At 42.8% G+C, this 19,450-nt stretch overlaps 1 protein-coding gene across 3 annotated transcripts in view; it reads left to right on the top strand.

Annotated features, from left to right (window-relative positions):
• The window catches only part of dcc (DCC netrin 1 receptor), a 181,550-nt gene extending 165,703 nt beyond the window's left edge, over positions 1–15,847 (top strand). For all 3 annotated transcript variants that reach the window (XM_023803312.2, XM_023803310.2, XM_023803309.2), the window contains exons 26-29: positions 3,683–3,832; positions 5,471–5,662; positions 12,330–12,472; positions 14,276–15,847. In XM_023803312.2, the coding sequence (XP_023659080.2) occupies positions 3,683–3,832; positions 5,471–5,662; positions 12,330–12,472; positions 14,276–14,365 (575 nt within the window). In that variant the 3' untranslated portion in view covers positions 14,366–15,847. The remainder of the gene's footprint in view (positions 1–3,682; positions 3,833–5,470; positions 5,663–12,329; positions 12,473–14,275) is intronic.
• The last annotated feature ends 3,603 nt before the right edge of the window (positions 15,848–19,450 follow it).

Below are 19,450 nucleotides of genomic sequence, written 5' to 3'. Positions count from 1 at the left end.
AATCTAGTCGTGATATGACACATGCTTGGGCAAGGAGCTGAGCTGCATATTCTGATAGATAAGGACAGATATTGTTGATGTATCACTAAAGATGCAGTGTGGTCAGTACTGGAGTATGCACGTTCTCCCTGTCTTCTGCAGTTTGAAGACATGGAAGGTTAGGCAAATAGGCAAATCGACGTCTTTAAATTCACTACAGTGTGTGATTGTGCACGTGTGTGAGAGTGTTGAGTGCCATGACCTCGCATCACTTCCAGGACATACCCTGCCTTGTGCCTTGGATGGATTGATGGATGGATGCATGGATGGATGGATTGAAGGAGCAGCTTATAAGCCCACTGTTAATAGGCATGGTGTTGTAGGATATACAGAAAATGTATGAGCTCTGTCTATCGATCCATCTTCTAATCACATCAGGATGTCCATCTTTAGGCTTCTGAAGTCCTGCGCTCTACCAGCTTGAGCAATCAAAAGGGCAGATGTATGAATTTAAGAACCTATTTTCTTCCCAGCATGGTCCAAGATGCATAAAGTTATGTAGCAGTGTAGGGGATACTAAGATTGATAAATTAAAGTTGAATCCTTTTTTAAAATTAATGCTGCAAGTAGGGAGGGCAAAGAGAGATTTTACTTTTAACTTTTTTTATTACACTAAAGTTATGATTGCCAAGACCCTGAAATGGACAAGTGGTTACAGGAATTGGATGGATGGATGGATACATTTATGACATGCTTCATTGTGTCCATATTATTTTATGTACCAGCTTAATTTTTGTAGATGGACAAAAATGATTAAGTCAATGTATATTCAATGGCCGTTTTATGAGGTACAAGAGTTCAGAGGAGCCATTCTGCATATCAGAGTACAGTGCTGTTATTTTTCCACTTGTGGTCTTCCTGTTAGCGATAAAAAGTCTGCCCATTCTCCTCTGACCACTGTCATTAACAAGGCGTTTTTCTGTGACGAATACCATTGACAGGATGTATTTTTTTCATGATATCAAACTGTAGTGTATGGCTGGCTCTGAGATTCTGGAACACCATGTCAGGCATCAACAGCCATACTCCATTCAAAATTGCTTAGATCGCACATCTTAGCCATTATAATGCTTAGGTAGACAGACTCTCTCTGTGCAGTCTACATGCTACATGTCTTGAATTACAGCCACATGATTCACTGTATGAAGGAGCAGACTGTTTGCGTTAACAAACACATGTATCATATAAACTTGCCTTTGAGTGAAAATCCAGCTGATTAGAAGGAAATAGCTTTCCAAAATCATATTGGCAGGTAAATGAGAACATTATGCATAAGATATGGGTAAATTAATGAATGATAAATTGGAGAAAAGTTAATTGGATCGTGGCAGTATATTTGTTGTTTATTTCTGCCAAGTGTTTCTTCACTGTTTTTATTCAGCAAAATCTCAAGCAACATTTGGTGGTGGTTTCATATTGACTGGCCAAATGGCTCTGAGGAGGGAGATTTTTTTGATTGACCCCCGTGTAGCTTCCAGTAATTTGGCTGAAGTTCTATTATATCCAATATGGCAGATCTAACATGTTTGCAATATGAAAAGATGTACAAGGACCACATGGTGAAACAGAAACCGTTTTGGAGCTCTACAGACAACTGCATTTTATTTGAATTTCTGAAAAACAACAACATTTCTGATTTGATTTGATATAGTTCCTCTGTTACCCATGTGGAAATCAGGATGTATCCCCTGAAATCCTTGACGTGCATGGTTAATTATGAAAAGTTGGCAGTAAATTTTTTTTTCCCAATACATTGCTCTCTTCACCAGGCTCTCTTGTCTCCTCCCTAACATGGCTTTATCAAGCCACGACTGTTATTCGTTCGTCTTACCTCTCTTAATCCTTGAGTTAATCACTCACAGTTGCCACTTGTTAGCTCCCTTATTAGTCTCATATATACATGCTTCCCAGTGCTCTGTTTCCCAGTCTAGTCTAGTCATTGATGTTGAACCTTCCTGTTGTCTGTGCCTTTCCTAATTTCTGGTCCTCCTGTTTTGATCCCTTTGTTTTGATCAGTTTGTTCCCACACTCTGTTGCACCGCCTGCCCTCGAGTCCTTTGTCCCTCAACTCGTGACACTGAGGGCTTTTTCCTGAAATATTTTACTTCAGATGGAGGTTGGCTGCTCTTTGAATATAGTAACCTTGCAGTGTGATTATTTCGTTGAGCAGCATCACCTGAGAGAAGCTGCAAGCTTGAAAACAATACAGTTTTAGATCATTTACAAAGTCCCAAGTTAAATGGATTTTATTTTCAGGTTTTCGTTTTAGTCTTAAGTGGATTTATTTGTATATCACTGAAAATAACAATACCATAATAATTTCTTATTTAACAATTCTATTTAATTATTTACAACTATTCTATAACAAAGAAATATTAGACTAGCAGTGCCCCGGTGGTCACATGGATTATGGGTTTGATTCCTGCCTGGAGACTATTTAAGTGTGTAGGCTTTGCATGCTCTTCCAGTATTTGCATGGAGCAGTTGGGGTTAATAGCCTTGCTCAAGTGTCCAACTGTGACATGATTAGTCTGCCAGTGACGGGCTTCAAACCCACACCCTTTGGACAGGTACACATATCCCTAACCTTTAAAGGCGGCATAAATAATATTTCCGCAGTTACCCAGGAAGTAGCAGAGTGAAATGCAAATTTTTAGAAAATTCTTATGTGATTTCTTTAAGACGGTGGGCAGGCTGCAGTCAGGTGTCGAAGCCCCATAATCAAATGAGATTAAAGGCTTTCTGATTTAATCCCTTTGCCCTCAAAGGGAAGCTTTGGGTTGGAGACCACTTCTGGCTGCAGCCAGCTCTAAGACTTGAATTTGTCTGAAATTCTGCAAAAATATTCTCCCCTTTCTTCTTGCCCCACCCCACACCACACCACCCCTCTTTATCCAGAGTACATTCTTCCCCTGACCTCTGATATCGCGTGGATCTGTTTGCACGGCTGTTAATAGTAAATCCTACAGTGATATTAGAATAAGCACGAGGCATCCATTAAGAGAGAAGTGTTTATTAATGATCCCGCAATATTAATAAATCTATTTGATGTACTAGTATTGGCTTGTATGGAGAATATCACATTATATGCTCTAAAAAGCCACGTAAAGATTAAATTGACAGTCTCTGCTCATATATTCACCATTACAGGCTTAAGCCTCAAATGCTCAAATGAATAGCATTATGAGGCAGGAGGTCATGTTTGATCTGACACCAATTTCCCCTTTAATGTGTGTGAATATGTGATTATGTTATCTGTTTGTTCATGCCTTTTTAAGCCTTTTTTACACATTTGTAAAGTTTTGCATTAATACTATATGGATTGTGTGTGTGTTTTTTTTAACTGGTCCCCATATCAGAAAACTCTATTTTATAAAAAAAAATCTGTGACTGCAATTAAAAAACTGAAAATGCAAAAAGTCTTGTATTTGGTTTGGTTACTTGTGGTTATGGTTAGGGCTGGGTAGGGGTTAAGGCTGTCATAGTTAGCGTTAGCATTTTTCCCATTGAAATGAATGAGCGGTCCCCATAAGGATATGTTTACCCTACATGTGCGTGTATGTGTGTGTGTGTGTGTGTGTGTGCGTGTGTATCTGTTAAGCAGTCTGTGATTAATCCCCTGTCCTTGTTGTCACCCCCGCAGCTGTTGTCAGCGCCATCCCAGTGCCAGCTCTGGAGAGTGCCCAGTACCCCGGGGTCTTGCCATCACCTTCCTGTGGCTACCCTCACCCACCGCTGTCCCTGCGACCAATGCCCTTCCCCTCTCTCACCGTGGAGCGAGGCTACACGCCAGGTACCCCTCCCCCCCCCGTCAATGGATCAGACACTGAAAAATGCCTGGAACACTGAGTACAGAAGGTTTGAGGACTGCAGAAGGAATTCATAAGTTCTATTTCTGTATAGAATTTGGCCAAAATTGTGGTGTAAGTGGAAATAATAGTAAGACATGCTCAGGTTCTTCAGAAAATGACCTGGTTGGTTTGAATGAACTGTTTGTTCTCGTAATGCAGCTTACTTGTATTACCTTCCCTCTGGTGCTGTCCACCATTGTAGTCAACATAATTTGTCTGAATATTTTACCTGTACAAGACAGAAAGTGCCTGTGGAGGCCTAAGGAAAGGTCAATCTCAGAGGGAGCTGTCTAGCATCGGCAAGTAATCGGAAATCACCTATACAGCATTTTAGTGAAGTGCCATTCTTCCTCTTTGAGTAGAACTTTACTGTAAATCAAGTATTAGCAGACACTTAAATCCAAATGTCACGTTTGTTTATGCATTTATATACAGCAAGTGTATATTTGTTTAGAAAAAAATACAGTCTAACAGTAGAACTCAACAAGCACTAACATGAAGTTCTTCTGTTATCCAAAAGGAGAAATCCTGTCAATGCATCAATGTATGCTAATGGTCAAGTAAAAAAAGTGCATTGGTGTACTGGATGCTTGGTGCATTTTAGGAGAGGTTTTAAAATGGCTAAGCTGACACGCTTTGCCAGATATATAGCAATTTAACACCAACAGCAATATCATTTAAGCATAATTTCCTTTGGCTGCCTAAGTGTTTTGCACAGTAGGTGGGTATTTAGTAAAGCTGTTTTGGGTAAGTATGTCGAACAATGTTATAACGGCAGTCCCACTTGGGACGTAACCCTGTGGGCAGCGTTCCAGTCATGGAGCCCATTCTTTAACCAGCACGCCACCTGCTGGCCCTACATCACAAGAGCAGCACTTGCTAGCAGAGGAGCAATAGGCAGTTTTGGGTGGGTACACAGGCTCTCTGCGGACCCACACGCCGCCGGCCCGCGTCACTGTTAGCATCCCGGTCACGTCGGGCTCCGCGTCCTGATGGCCGCGGCGTCTCACTCAGCACCCGATTAGCCATGAGTCGAGCGTGGCTGCGGCTCGGCGGGGAACACCTCCAAGGAGCTCGTCTGCATCGATTCAGTGTCATAAACGGACCAGCTAATTAGGCCTTGTTTATTAAATATAACCCAAATTGCATGTCAGCCATTTTGTCTATCGTCCTCTGTCTGTATTAATCTCCTTACCTGCTCTGATAAGTGCTCATAAATAGCCCTGATCCCAGTCTACAGCTGGCCTCTCATTAACAGACGCCCTAACTCACGGATTCTGGGAGTCAGGCCTTGTTGGCTCTTATTTCCCCTGAGGAGGTTTCATATACCTAACATTTTCCCAGATGATTGTCTGTTATTATCTTTTGTGCAAAATACAAATACATTCTTTTTTTAATAACTTGTAAAACCAGACTTAGGTGTCTAAGGTGGTGTATGAGAATAAAGCTTGAACGAGTGTGGTATGTCTGAGTCTTAGGTTATAAGCTGAGAGTGCAATGGGAGTCAGAGTATGTAAGGAGTCTGTGCCCTAACAGCCTCAGCCTATCAACGCCAGTGTCCATTTCGCTTCCCCTTCCAGCGATGGCAGCCGAGGGCCCTGCCCCCCCCACCCCGCACGTCCAGCTCACCCAGCAGCCGACGGTCATCACCAACTCGCCCCCCGAGCGGGGGGCCGGAGAGGAGAACGCCAGCCGCAGCATTCCCACTGCCTGCGTGCGACCCACCCACCCGCTGCGCAGTTTCGCTGGCACGCCCCTCATGCCCCCTGCCAGTGAGTACAAACCCATATGCATCAATCATTATGTCAACCAATCAGATGCTGACAGAAGGCTAAACACTGTTGCCTCTTGGCTGTAGGGTTGGGGGTTTAAATCCCACCTCTGCTCTCTGTATCTTTATGTGGGGTTTGCAGGTCATCTCTGTGTTTCATGGGTCTCCTCCGCATACGCTGCTTTCTTCCAGCACCTCTAAATGGTCTATGATATGTTGTTTCCTTGCAATGAACCAGCAGCCCTGTCCAGGGCTCGGAATTGCTAACTGTCAGCAATTATTATTTCAGGTACCAGTTTAAGTAGGAGTAACTGCTGTAGAATTAACTCTGCCAACAATGATTGCGTCCAAATATCTCCAGATAAACACAGCAGTAGGATGTCTAAGCAGAAGTACTTCTGCTAAGACACCCTACTGCTGTTTTCAGAAAGATTTATGAGCTCTGGTGAAATTAAAAGTATCTTAAGTAGACCTCTCCTGGGCTTACCTCAAGCAAAAGCAGCAGCTTTTTAAATGAACAATTCTATATAGCTGTAGACGGCTGGAATATTAAGGGCAGTAGACTGTAAACACAAAAGATTTCTCATTTTGAGCTGACAATCCTAGGTTCCACTCAACATGTATCCACCAACCCAAAGAGAGATAAATGATTGGATTTGTGTGTACCTGAGATTATTTCAAATTTTCTATATTTACCCAAAACCATATTAACCCCCCCCCCCCCCCCCGATAAATACAATGTATGAATAGTTCTCTATAAGTTTCTCTACGGCTGCATGACAACACTACTATAAGCAATCATAGAAGGTACCCTCCAGGCATAGAGCGGGACCGATGGCTTTATGGTTCATTGTGGCTCAGTGCAGCAACAGTGATAAGTGAAAAACACCAAGAAGCATTTAGGCACAGCGGTGGAAATGCAGCTTATAATACAGTTTTAAAGGACGGGTCCCCTGCACTACATGCATGTTACAGTTTTAATGTAATAGCCGTGTGCTATACCTACCTGTCTCTGGTGGCACTTTAAATCCACGTACAATATGCGTGTGTCACAGGTTTACGAAACATGTAAAATACCATGGTCAGAAATGAGATCCATACACACACTCACAGTGCTTGGTCAAAACACATACATCCACAATGCCAGGACATGGAGACCAGCACTTGTGGCCAAAATACAACTGGTGCAGAGCCAGTTACTTTTGGTTCAGAGCGAGATCACACAGACCTCACACAACATCACAATTAAACCGTCCATCCATCTATCCATCTATCCATTCATCCATCCAACTTCCAACCATTTATTCTGGTCAGGGTCAAGGAGGAAGGGGGGTGGTGTACATTACAGACTGTAGCAGCCAGATAGGTGAAATGAGATCCCTGTACAATACATGACTATAATAGCTTTACAGTGATATTAGTGTACAATACCTTCTTATCAGATATTTGAAGAGTCATTTGAAATATGTGTATAGCAAGTTTAAAGTGGCTTCAATGTCTAGTTCTTGATTAATTTCATGATTACAGTATGATCCTTGTATAACACGTCTGCCATGGATTCCATGTAAAATCCCTGCACAATGTGTGTCGGTGGTTGAAAGTTCGTAATCCTGGTATTAATCTTACGTCCTGCTGATGCCAATCACACGGCCATTGAAAAAGAGACAAGGCCCAAGCTCGTTGAGCTGGAAGTGTGTGCTTATCCGGGATGCTCTTCTTTATTGATCTTCTCAGTGAAGCACAGCTGCAGAAATTTATCTGACAGTCCAGTACATCAGAAAGCCGGGCTGGACCGGCTCAAGCAGCCGCTAAAAATAGGCCGCACATTAATCATCGCGCTGAATAGTTTGGTGGCCTGACAGAAGGTCTGTACAGTGGCTGTTAAACTGGTTCAACCCCATCGGACATGTTCACGTTTTTCTGTGGAATTAAAGTCAAATTCACTAGGATTTCCTCTGATTGATCAGCACAAAGTACAGTGCAATATCAAAGTGGGGAAAAAATCTAAAAAAAAAATAGAAATGACAAAGCAGAGATGAATTCATTGTTCACTTGTATCACAAGAGACGTAAAGCTTGATCAAAGCACCTTTGGCAGTTGAACCAGCGTTACATGTAGGGACACTGGGATCTTCATGCATCCTGTGATGCCGATTTGCTGGAGCTCTGCTGCGTTTGATAAAGGGCGGTGACTTTCTCGACTGGCCACAGATTCCGCCGGACTCCAGGCTAATCCAACACACTGGCTTCTCATTTCATCTTTTAATCCATTCCTATGTGACTTTTGCGGTATTCTTTTGGCCAATGGAAGAGGGACCTTCTCCAAAGCCATTCCGTTGCAGACCTGAGGCATTTGTACCTCATACTATTTGTTTTGCTTTCAAACTCGACCAATTTTTCAGCCCCGGAAGCGCAGAAGCATCCTTTTCACATTGTACTGCTTCCCCTGAGATACAAGGTAGGAGCAGTGTTATGAGAATAACGTACAGCATTAGCCTTGCAGTAAACACTTAGCATTGAGGCCAAAGGATCCATTTTGGTCAAAAGATAAAACGTTGTCTCACTTGGCCTCCAAGTCTCCCTCGAACCTTCTGGATTCTCTGTTTTTTTAGTAACTGCCTTTCCCATCCGTCCCATAAAACCTGGATTCATGAACTAACCTGGTTATTGTTGCACCATGGACAGTGCCTCATCCACGAGCGTCTCAGTGACCTCTCGCACAAGTGCCGTCCTTGTACTGCTCCTCCTATACAGTTTAAGACGACGACGATTTCTACGCCGATCCGTGGCTGTGTCGTGTCCTTTCCCCCGTTATGGTTTTTTTTAAACTCACTGTCTGATTGTGAGACTCTTCCCAGACACTAATCATTCAAACTGAAACCATGTGATGTGCCTGAAGTGGCCACAGGTGAAACCCCATTTAAATAATTATGTGTCTGAAGACAGCCGTACCACATTATTTATGGTGAGCCACAGCTAAGGGGTAAAATAATCAGTACTTGCAGTTAATAATTTCTAGTTTTTATTGGCAATTAGTTTAAGAAAAAAAAACATTTTAAAAATGTTAGATATTATAAAGAAAAGACAATGAATTCCATTTTGATTTCGTGTCGCTGGATAATAAAACGGGAAGAAATTCGAAGGGTATGAGTGGATTTTATGGCCGTGAGCCAACGCCTGGGCCAGCCTGGGGGAGGTGCAGTCATGACCCTCCCATTGTGTCGTGGGGGGGGGAGGTTCCTGTTCATCACACTCCTGCCTCATCACACCAGCTCATGCTGCCCCACCCCCACCCCACTCAGTGGCTTTATTGAACTCACCTCCTTGTGGCCGAGGAACCGTTTTTAATCTCTCCCCAATCAATAAGCCAATGGGATAACAGATCTAAAAACCAGTTTATTGTGTTGAGAAATGGTTTGATGTTTCCCCTCCTAACAACCGTTAGACCCATTTGTCCCGTGGGGGTGCTCACCTTTCCCCCCTTTCTTTGCTGGGCAAGTCTGCTTTCATTTTTGTACATTGATTTATTTTCGGCCCAATTACATCGACTTGATAGCGGAAATCTTTTTTTTTCTTCTGCATATTCGGGCAAGTTATTTGGGATGTTGAGAGGCGTTTCTCTGCGGAGCAAAAGAGTTAAACTCCTGGAGCAGAGTTCTCCAGACACGCCACTGGGCAAGTGTGACGGTGACACCCAGGCACCATTTTGAACAGGTGGGCAGAGTCACCGTTCATTTTCACCTGTTTATTATATCGCCTTGCTGCAGTAAGGATTTCTCGTGGCTCAGGAGTCAGAAGATTTATTAAAAAACAAAAAAAAAAAGAAAAGAAAAAAAACTTGGGATCTTGCTCTCTGACAGCAGTATCCATAAATATATGGCAGTGTCCCAGGCTTATGGGACATTAACTGGTTAAATGTTCCTGAAAGGTAGACTTCCAGCCCTGTACTGGGTTAATTAAATGGCCTGACACTGCAAGAATATCAAGTAATATGAAGTAAAGCTTGATTTCAGGAACATTTTCCGTTTCTTTATCCATGTATGGCTCAGCACCAATCCTCTCAGGCAGTCAGAAGGACAGGCTTATCAGCCTGGTCTAGCATGCCGCTTGTTGACTCGCTCGCTCGCTCGCTCACTCACGCTCGTGCACTCGCTCGCGCCCCTCGCCGTCACCGTGACTCAGTAAATGAACAACACGCCTAGAAGCCCCCACTGCCTGTCCTCGGCCAGGAAATACCACCCCCCCCCCCGGTCGATGATGCCATCATTCGAGCCGGCTTGGCAGACCCGCTCTTTCCTGACAGGATCAGCCTCATCCCAACAAAAGGTGTGATCCCTGCGGGGGAACTCGGTGCCAAAGACGGAGATATGGAACAATAAGCCGTGGCGATTCATTTGTGGACAGCGGAAGAGAAACCTGCGCACTGAACGATTAAATTTGGCTGGTACTGAAATAGCGGCAAACAGGAAATAAACATTATGTTGAATGGTGAAACACACTACAAAGGTGTAACAGGTACATTTTCATAATTTATCCCTTGGCCAATGCTCGGTGTCTACAGAGCGCCGAAGCAGAAAGTGATAATACTCAGTCTGTCGCCTCGTCACAAAACACTTCATTTTATCTACAATTGATTCATGCTTTGAGCGGATGCGTCTCCCTCTGATAAGACTTTTCCCCAAGAAGAAACTAAATAGCGAGCTTCGAGGCACCGTGCCGACGCTTTCTCCACATCTATATTTGTATACAGTACGTGTGTTTATGACACTCACATAATTACTCTGGCGTAGGAATGAGGAAACAGGAGTTGGTATGGCATTATTAGTGTAAGTAAACAGATCGTTTGGCCAACACTGTGTGAAAAAGTATGTCATTTTATTATTTTTTTAATCTAACCATTAAATTTGCAGTCTTTCACGTGTGATTTGTACCAGATTTAGCCATAAAACACAGTATTTTCACTACAAAATAGTGATTAAGGCTTGCATTCATGGGAAGCTTCTGGAGGTCTCGTACAGTGGATCCTGTAAGGTACGGCCTACCAAATTAAAACAAAAAAAAACATTTATTTTCCTCAACATTTTGCTAAGTTTAACAAAAATATTTATTAAATTAAATGCTCTTTGGTTATTGTATTACTGTGGATGATAACTGGCCATAGTCCATTGTTTACCGCTGCTGTTTAATATTGATCAGCTTAGGGGATTACTCACATAATCTGCTTTGTATAAATTTTGCTAGTTTCAACAGGCATTTAGATTAAGTCGAATCCCATCTACTGCATATTTCATATACTTTCACATGCTGCAGGTTCCAGTCTAGAAGCACATAGTTGTTCAAAATCTACTTCAAACTGTAGAAATTTGATTCAATAATCATTGCAAGTTAAATAGCCTTGAAAATAGTTTACATATCCCATTCTACAGAAAGTTTTAAATGGGGAAGTTATTTTTTTTAACAGGTGCAGGTAGCACAGGCTATAAATATGCATGCGTGTGTCTCCATGCATGCAAAGAAGACCCATGTTTAAAGATAGAACAGTACTGTTAATCTGAGAGCATTATTTAAATCGGCGTGCTTTCATTTCGTTTTATGGTTTTAAAATCAAAAGAGAAAGAACCTTCATGTAAAATAATTTGTATTAATCCGTAATCATTTAGCAGAATAAAGATGGTAAATTACACTGATTAATCCCAATTCTGCGGCAGAAGAAAGCTCTCTTTTCCCATTCACTCTCATAGGTAGTGTAAGAGCGATCCTGACTGTGAGCAAAATAACCAGCCTTTAGTCCACAAAGGGCTTCTACCTGCTACACGCAGAAACATGATCAGAGGCTTATTTGAAAACTGGTAGACCAATTACTGCCCTTCTGTGAATGGAAAAGGCAGCATAGATGCTATTTTACGCATCTGTTATTCCAGACCACATACTGTGCCTCATTATACTCTACATAACCTGAGAAACACAGATTAGGATGATTCTTTCCACAGGGGTGAAGCGGAACAGTTCCGTTTAAATATTTTGTGCTTTTTTTAGCATTTACGGTTTATTGTTTTTTGATGGATTTTAATTGTCTGTAAGTGTGCACATGAGTGCCCTGCGATGGATCCAGGGTGTGCCCCCAGCTTTGTGATAGCCTCTTGCACCCCCCCCCCCCCCCCCCCCCCCCCACGACTCTGATGTGACCTGGATGAGTCTGCAGGAGGAAACTGGATTATCCAGAAGAAAGTGACACAGGGAGAACATGCAAACTCTATAGACAGTGTGGGGGCAATAATGATAATGAAAATGAATCAGAGATTAACTGGTGTTTAGTTCTGCCTTGCTGTAGGGAAAAGGTACACTTTCACACTTAAATGTTGGATTGTGTATCTTGGAATTAAGGAGAAAATAAAAATGTGAACAAGGAATGGTAGTTAAGGAGCTAGGCCTGTTCCTCTGTAAGGTTAATTGATACATGCAGTAATGCTTGCAGTTGCCAGTCTAGATACTATATCATGACTGCATTTTCATGAGCTTGCAGTTGCCAATCTACGTACTATATATCATAACTGCATTCAGATGGACTTGCAGTTGCCAATCTGTGTACTACATCATGACTGTGTTTACATGTCCTTTCAGTTCCCAGTCTGTGTACTACATCATGACTGTGTTTGCATGTGTTTGCAGGTGCCAGTCTGCCCAAAGCACAGGTGAAGACGGCATCTCTGGGGCAGGCTGGAAAAGCAAGGTCCCCCCTTCTGCCTGTGTCTGTGCCCACCGCTCCGGAGGTGGTCGAGGAGGGGCAGAAACCACCAGAGGACCCGGCCAGTGTAAGTGGACCTAGTCTCCATGGCAACCGCCCAGGCCACATACCAGAGCAAGACCCGGCAGCAGGGGGTGCTGGTTTAGCCTGTGTACCGTGGAAGAGCAAATGTTAGTATTAAGCAGGGTAATGAGGCACAATGGGAGCCCCGGTTGTCTTCTGGGACACCTAATTAATCTTCTGAATCAGAGCAGAGCGTGCTTAGTGCCAGGGTGCGTTCCTCAGGATCTCTCAACGCTGTCGTCACTTCTGACTCCCTGCGAGGTACCAACGGCAAGGAGGTGCCACTGAGCAGGAGGAGGGACGTTCATATGCAGGGTGTGAGTCTCAGAGGAGCGGGAAGCTGGGTTTTCTCATGGAAGTTTCTGGTACTGAGTCTGCTTTGTATGATAAGCACTTGGGTTTAATTACGGCAGGTCCACAGGATTTAATACTGAGAAGTGCAGTCCAAAACTGTCACTTCAAAACATCGCATCTCATCAAGTTTGTAAATGAGACAAAATGCAATTCATAAGCATTTAATATCCAAAAGGGGACCTCCCTTGATAGCCTCCTAATTATAGCGCTTGCTGGGGTGTGATGAGTCGCTTTGGCGGGTTATAAAGCCGGAGCTACGAAACGTATGACATTGATGAAGTCCGCCGCACATTAGCGCATCAATACCGGTGATGTGTGGCACAGCGCGCCGCGAGTGTTTGGAGAGATGCATTAGGCAGCGCTCAGGCACCGAGATAATGGGAAAAACTGGGAGGCAGTGTGGAGATGCAAAGGTCAGGTTGCTCCTATCCATCTCTCATATCTCTATAATTGATCTGGCCTTTTCCCATCAGGCAGGAACTCAGGGAGTCTCCCCGAGTAAATAAGCTACCTCCATCAACGGGCTCAGAGTCATCTTTATGTCAGGTGTGGGTCCCCCTGCCCCCCCCCCAGTGCATGTGTGGCCGACCCTCTCTCTGCACCTGTGTCCTTTTGGATGCTGGTGTGCCCTTTGATGGCGGGTGTGTCTCTAGGTCATCCTCCCTCCCATACCTGATGTCAGTACTCCAAGCCCTATGCCCGCCATCTGTCTGATCGTGCCCCCTCCCCATTAAATGTGGTGGTCTGATTAGCAGAACCTTATTTCTGTACAGTAATATCGTGGGACTGTTTATCTGTATACTGTAGCGTGTCTGACAGAAATACTTCCTAACTGTAAGAAATATTTATATCTGTCAGGCGTCGTATAAGGGTACGTCAAACAATGAACGATTGCTGAATATTAGCTGTCCGTATGGCCATTATGTGTGACATGCTGTAATGGGATTAAGTGCTGATTTTAACCCTGGAAAGGTCACCCAACTGACTGAGTGCAGTGGGTAAGTCACGTGGCCAGTCCGTCATCTGGTCAAGTGGTCACCCGCTCAGTTAATCACTCTGTCAGTTAGTCATGGTCCATTTGATCATCGATCGCCGCTGCTGTAGGCAGTCGGGATGCTGGTAGCTATGGCGGAAAACCGACAAATAAAGTCTCTTGCCCTTTCCCTCTCAAAACAACTGATTGGTGACTGCTGATGCAGATCGCTGGGAAGAGAAATGCAGAATTGATTTTTTTTTTTTTTTTTTTAGAAGAATGTGGATGTAAATTTCGGTTGATCTCTGTGTGTCGATTCCATTTTAAATTCACATTTCTACTAGGTTTGATTTTTTTTTCCTTTTTCGTTTTTAATAAAATTCTAGCTTTTCTGTTCGTCTCTGTGCTGAGTTGTGTAAATGCCTACGTTCGAAATGGTCCCGGACTTTGATGCTCATCACTGTGCATTGCTTCCTCCAGGTGTACGAGCAAGACGACTTGAGCGAGCAAATGGCAAGCCTGGAAGGACTGATGAAGCAGCTGAACGCCATCACCGGCTCTGCTTTCTAACCTGGGCCGGCCGGGCAGGGCTCTGGGTCAGGGCCACCCATGACCCTCGTCACCCCTGTGACTCTGTGACCCTTGAGTATATGGGGGACATTGGCCCTGTGTCACTATCCCAGGAACAGTTCTGAAGGTGCCTGGACCCAACCCAAGCAACCGTGTCAACTGGACTTCCTTCCACCTCAACACTATTTATTTGCGTCATCCCGTGGAGCACAGGGCTGTCAGGCACCTCAGGCTGCTGTCCACACTGCTGCTCTCAATGCTTCTTGGAGCCCCCCGACTGGAGCGCTGACTTATCACCTCCCATAGAAGGTCAACCCATCATTCCTGGTCACATCTGCTAAACAGTTCTGAAACAAACCCTCTTCTCCCCCAGCCTAAAAAAAACATGGCTGTAACCCCCGAGGGGCCACGGGCTGGTTCTGTCTGTCTGGGTCTGATCTGGCTTTCATTCCCTTCAAGCAGTGACATCGTCTCGGCCCGAACGGGTCTCATTCAGCAGAGCCTGAGGGAAGGACCAGATGTAGGACAACCATTGCTGGATTTTGCTTGGAGAAAAAAAGCGTTTTGATTTGCAGTGTCCAGGCAGTAACAGAGATGTTTGCAGACCTTTTCAGGGGGGCAGGCTGAAGCATAGCTCAGTGTGGGCCTTTGGTCTGATGTGTGTCATTCCCTGCGAGGATCCCTCATGTAAGGTGACACCCTGTCTGCTGCGTCTGGCTGATGGTGAACCTGCAGCAGCACAGCTGAAATGAACAGTGGCCAAAATAGACCATTATTTTCTTTTATTGTTGTGACATACATGATGACCTCCTCACATTAGAGTAACAGTATTTCCAATAGGTTCTCGCTGCAGGTGCACAAGATATATATATATAAGCAATTATTTTGTTTTCTTGTGGAAAAAAAAACATGAAAAAACGGTGACCCTCAACCTTTACATTCAAGCAACATTACAGTATTGTCTCCTGTACTGCATGGAGATGCCAGAAGGTTCTCTGTTAGATCTATCCCGGTCCACTGGGCTTTAATCCATGTAGGAAGACACATCCAATCTTTGTAGATGACTTGTTCCCTCATTGGCATTCCATCACCATTATTGTGCGAAACAATTATAGGAAAATTACATAGGGGGCTTTTTCAGCGTATTACCCTACACTGTTAACGGTTATCTGGTACTCTGAAGTGTGCCGTGTTCGGCAGCGGTGCATTTTTGCGGTGGCATGGAGATGATAAATGTTTACGCCAAAGTTGTGCCATAACAATTGCTTCTGTTATCATGGACCCTGCGTTTTGTACAGAGCTGAGCAGTGCCTGGATGTATGACGGGTACCTGCAGTACTGGGCCTTTTCATAATTTAATTGATGTGTGTCGCATTTTAATACATAAATTCTTCCCTTGGAGTGGCGATACAGTGTTAGCAGGCATTTTCCCCCCAATGTACATTTTAATTAAAACGTACGTTTGTTTCACATTTCCATAAATTCATTATTCAATGCCCTTATTTTAAGATCAAATTTTGTTTGCTAATCAGATCATAGCTGCTAATCAAATAATCCAATTTGACTTCTACCCTTTTACAAGAAATCGGTGTTTACGGAAGGCGTTTCATCTAGCGTGTCTTTCTGTGAGGGTCTAACAGCTTAATCCTTCATGGAATTAGAACCTTCCAGAAACTCACAGGTTTCCTTAAACACTGTGCCATGTGTCCTTGTGGTTCCACTAGGATGGCCCGAGTCCACTGAAAGGGCCGTGAAGTCAGGAGAAAACTTACAATACAATAACATTCGGCAATGCTTTACATTAACTTCACCTTCATAATGCCTTTATAATGCATTTGTAGAACATTCAGAGCACCTTCATAATGCATTCATAGAACATTCATAAGTAGCATGTAAATAAACTTCAACATCCTACCATAACAGCTTTAATTTGCATTAATAACAAATATTATACACGATTATAATGTTTGTTATTAATGAATATAACAGCTGGCACATCTGTTCATTGGAAGTATTATGAATGCAGACCTTGAGGACTTGTTAAGGTATCCTTACGTGCTGCTTATGAATGTTATGCAAATGCATTTTGAAAGTCCAATGTCTGTCCTATGAGTGCATAGTAAATGCATCATGAAGGTCCAGTTAATATAAAACATTACCTTGTCCATTTGGGCTTCACACCCGTGTAGAGCTGATACTCAAGTCTCTGCTATATCTCTACTTGTTATGACTGTCCATCACTGTTGGACACAGGCAAATATAGATCAGATTACTCTCATGCTCTGCCCCCTTCCTGTTGTACTGTCACGTTACTAAAACCCACATCAACTTCGGTTCTAGAAACGATCAGATTAACGATCAGCTGGGAAGCAAGAGAAATCAACTTAGAGGAAAAATAGAGGTTGTTCAGAATTATTTTAGAATGACTTTCAAATGACTTTATGGGATTTTAGTATTGTGGTGCAATTAAGGTAGTAATATTCTGCACATAATTGCTCACTATTTTGTTATGTATACTTGGCTAGCTAGCCATCATGGTAGGCTATGGAGTACCATCTAAACGGTGACATCATCACCCAAAATGATGGGTATTCATAATCATGGCCGTTGATGGGAGGTAGGAATTGCAATGCCCAGGAACACGTAGTGTTTTCTGAAGTCTAAACTATACCCAAAGCCCTTCAGGACTGCTGGAATGCTAACAATGATGTCTGTCCTGTGTGTCCATAACAACATGTGCCGGAAGTATGCAGATGATTGGTTAAGTAAACAGGAGATACACATTTGCCTGGCCATCACTGTTATGAAAAAGAAACACAGAGTAGCAAACACTGCCTTTTTCTTTTAAGGTTGTAGGCCTGGAAACGATGCATCAGGTTGGAAGCACACAGCCCCACTTAAGTCATTCATGTTGCTTTCACGCTTTTAGTCTTGCAAAATATTCTTGCTGTATATTTCATTTCAGCCCAGGAAAGGTGAGCTTCACCCATTTCGTAATATCCGCCAGACCAAAGTGAGTGGCTTGTATGACTTCTACAAAGTCGTGTTTTCCTGTCTATACCAACACTGCATACAGATGCACTTCGTATTAATGTGACGGATTGCTGGTGTGCACGAGACGGCGCATCTCACTGCCAGCAGGGGGAGTCAGACAAGAAGATCAGCTTCTTAAGGGATGCTGATCATCAATGGAGCATCACCACTAGTGCTTATTATTAACTTATAAGTGCAATGCTGTATCCCTGTGCTTATTGTATACTGTATTTTGCATACTGTATCAAAAGTTAAACAACCTCAAAACTATATATTTCAAACAAACGTACATAACAAACACGTGCCATTTATCAAAGAACATTCAAATGAAGATAAAACTGTGGATAAAGTCAGTTTGAGCCCATATTCCAACTCTCGCTGCTGAGCATGTGCACATGGTGAGAGCCAACCAGAGCCCAGCAGAGGAGTACCTAGTGACATCACAGAGCATCACTCCGATTGGTGGGCAGGACTCACCAGCAGCCAATAAGATCAGATTATTGACAAAACCTCTGGATACCCTCTTCATAATCCCAACAAAAGCCTGTCTGGGCTTTGATGCGACAGAACAACATTTCAGAAACCAGCAGTGTGGGGAAAGAGCTAAGGAAACATTTTGAACATATGAAATTATTCTTAAATTGTCAAGTTCTAGCATTGTTGAGAAAATTAGATTAGTCCTTACAATATTTAAGTGTACATTTTGTGTTCTTCTGAGGAGGAGTGAAAAAGAGAAATACTGTAAAAAGGTTAAAAAAAGGAAAAAAAAAAAGCACTGGCTGTTTCTACACAATCTTGTATACAACTGCTGGTTTTGTAATGCCCTGTAGAACAGCCCAGCCCTGTTCCTTTTTATGTGAGTTTGATTTCCATGGTGCATCTTTTTGATAAATAAAGTTTTTGATACAAAATGGTGCTGTGTGGTAATATATATGCTGCACATGGTTCTTCATGGGGAATCTCAGTCATCTCTCAAGGGTATAGCATCCTGTTGGCTGGGTCATCACCGCTGATGAATGCAGATTAATTCAGACATTTCCATATCAACCTCTCTCCTGTGAGAGAAGTAATTTAAATTTATGTTAAATGTCATCAACAGGCCACTGTATGCTGGACCACAAAAACAACACTTAAATATTTATTTACTAGTTAATGTCTGATTTAATTAAATAATGTACTTCTTCTGAATTAGGTCTCGTTTTGAGGTGGAGTAAGTGAAGATTGTTAAAAACAATTACTTTGTAACTTATGTCCTGGGACCATGGTAAAATGCAGAAGAACTGATTTTGACAGAAAAAAAATCCAACACTGCCAGTAATAAATTAGTTCTATTAATGCCAAGTTGCTTAATAGTGCAGGTATATAAGGAATAAATGCATCTTTTTGAGAACAACAGCTGCCCTGTGCTTTGAGTCTAATAAGAGTTGAGATAATCTGATCTTCAACACACAGGAATGGCCAACTGGCAATCGAAATCCACTAATGTAAGTGCCATGAGAACAGCTAATAATGTCATGTGTTCTGCTACGACATTAGTGACCAACTAATGGATTGGGCAATAGTACCAAATACGAACCTGGTTCTATAGCTATGGAGATAAAAAAAAATCTATTCTATTCTATTCTATTGTTTCAGCATGCATTTTAGTTATGGATGATTAGGGATTATTGCCTTAGAGTTATCCTTACTCCTGTAATCTTAATACTATGGGACTTTTTATGCACAGTCAGTACAGGCCAACCAATGATGTCATACTGACTTTGAACCTACAACCTTCTGCCATTTTTTTTAACCAAAGTCAATAAAATCATACTGTGCCTAGTTTGATTTGGCTTGAAGCATTAAATTAAGGGCTGTGCTCTTTGCTGTACTCCTAACTATACCTTTCAGCATCTAATGGGTGTCCAAGGCATTTTTCTCAACCAGCTTGAGAGTTTTAACTAATGATTGAAGAGCAGCCAATTCCTAAAGCCGGGTCTGGCAGTTTTATTGACTGGAGGCTTTCGGTGTAATAGCCTTCACGGCTTCCTGTCTCCTCGTCTCCATTACAGT

This window comes from Paramormyrops kingsleyae, chromosome 2 (genome assembly GCF_048594095.1).
Source record: "Paramormyrops kingsleyae isolate MSU_618 chromosome 2, PKINGS_0.4, whole genome shotgun sequence".
Lineage (NCBI taxonomy): Eukaryota > Metazoa > Chordata > Actinopteri > Osteoglossiformes > Mormyridae > Paramormyrops > Paramormyrops kingsleyae.
Note: the sequence above shows the minus strand (reverse complement) of the source record. Positions and strands in the feature narration are given on the sequence as shown.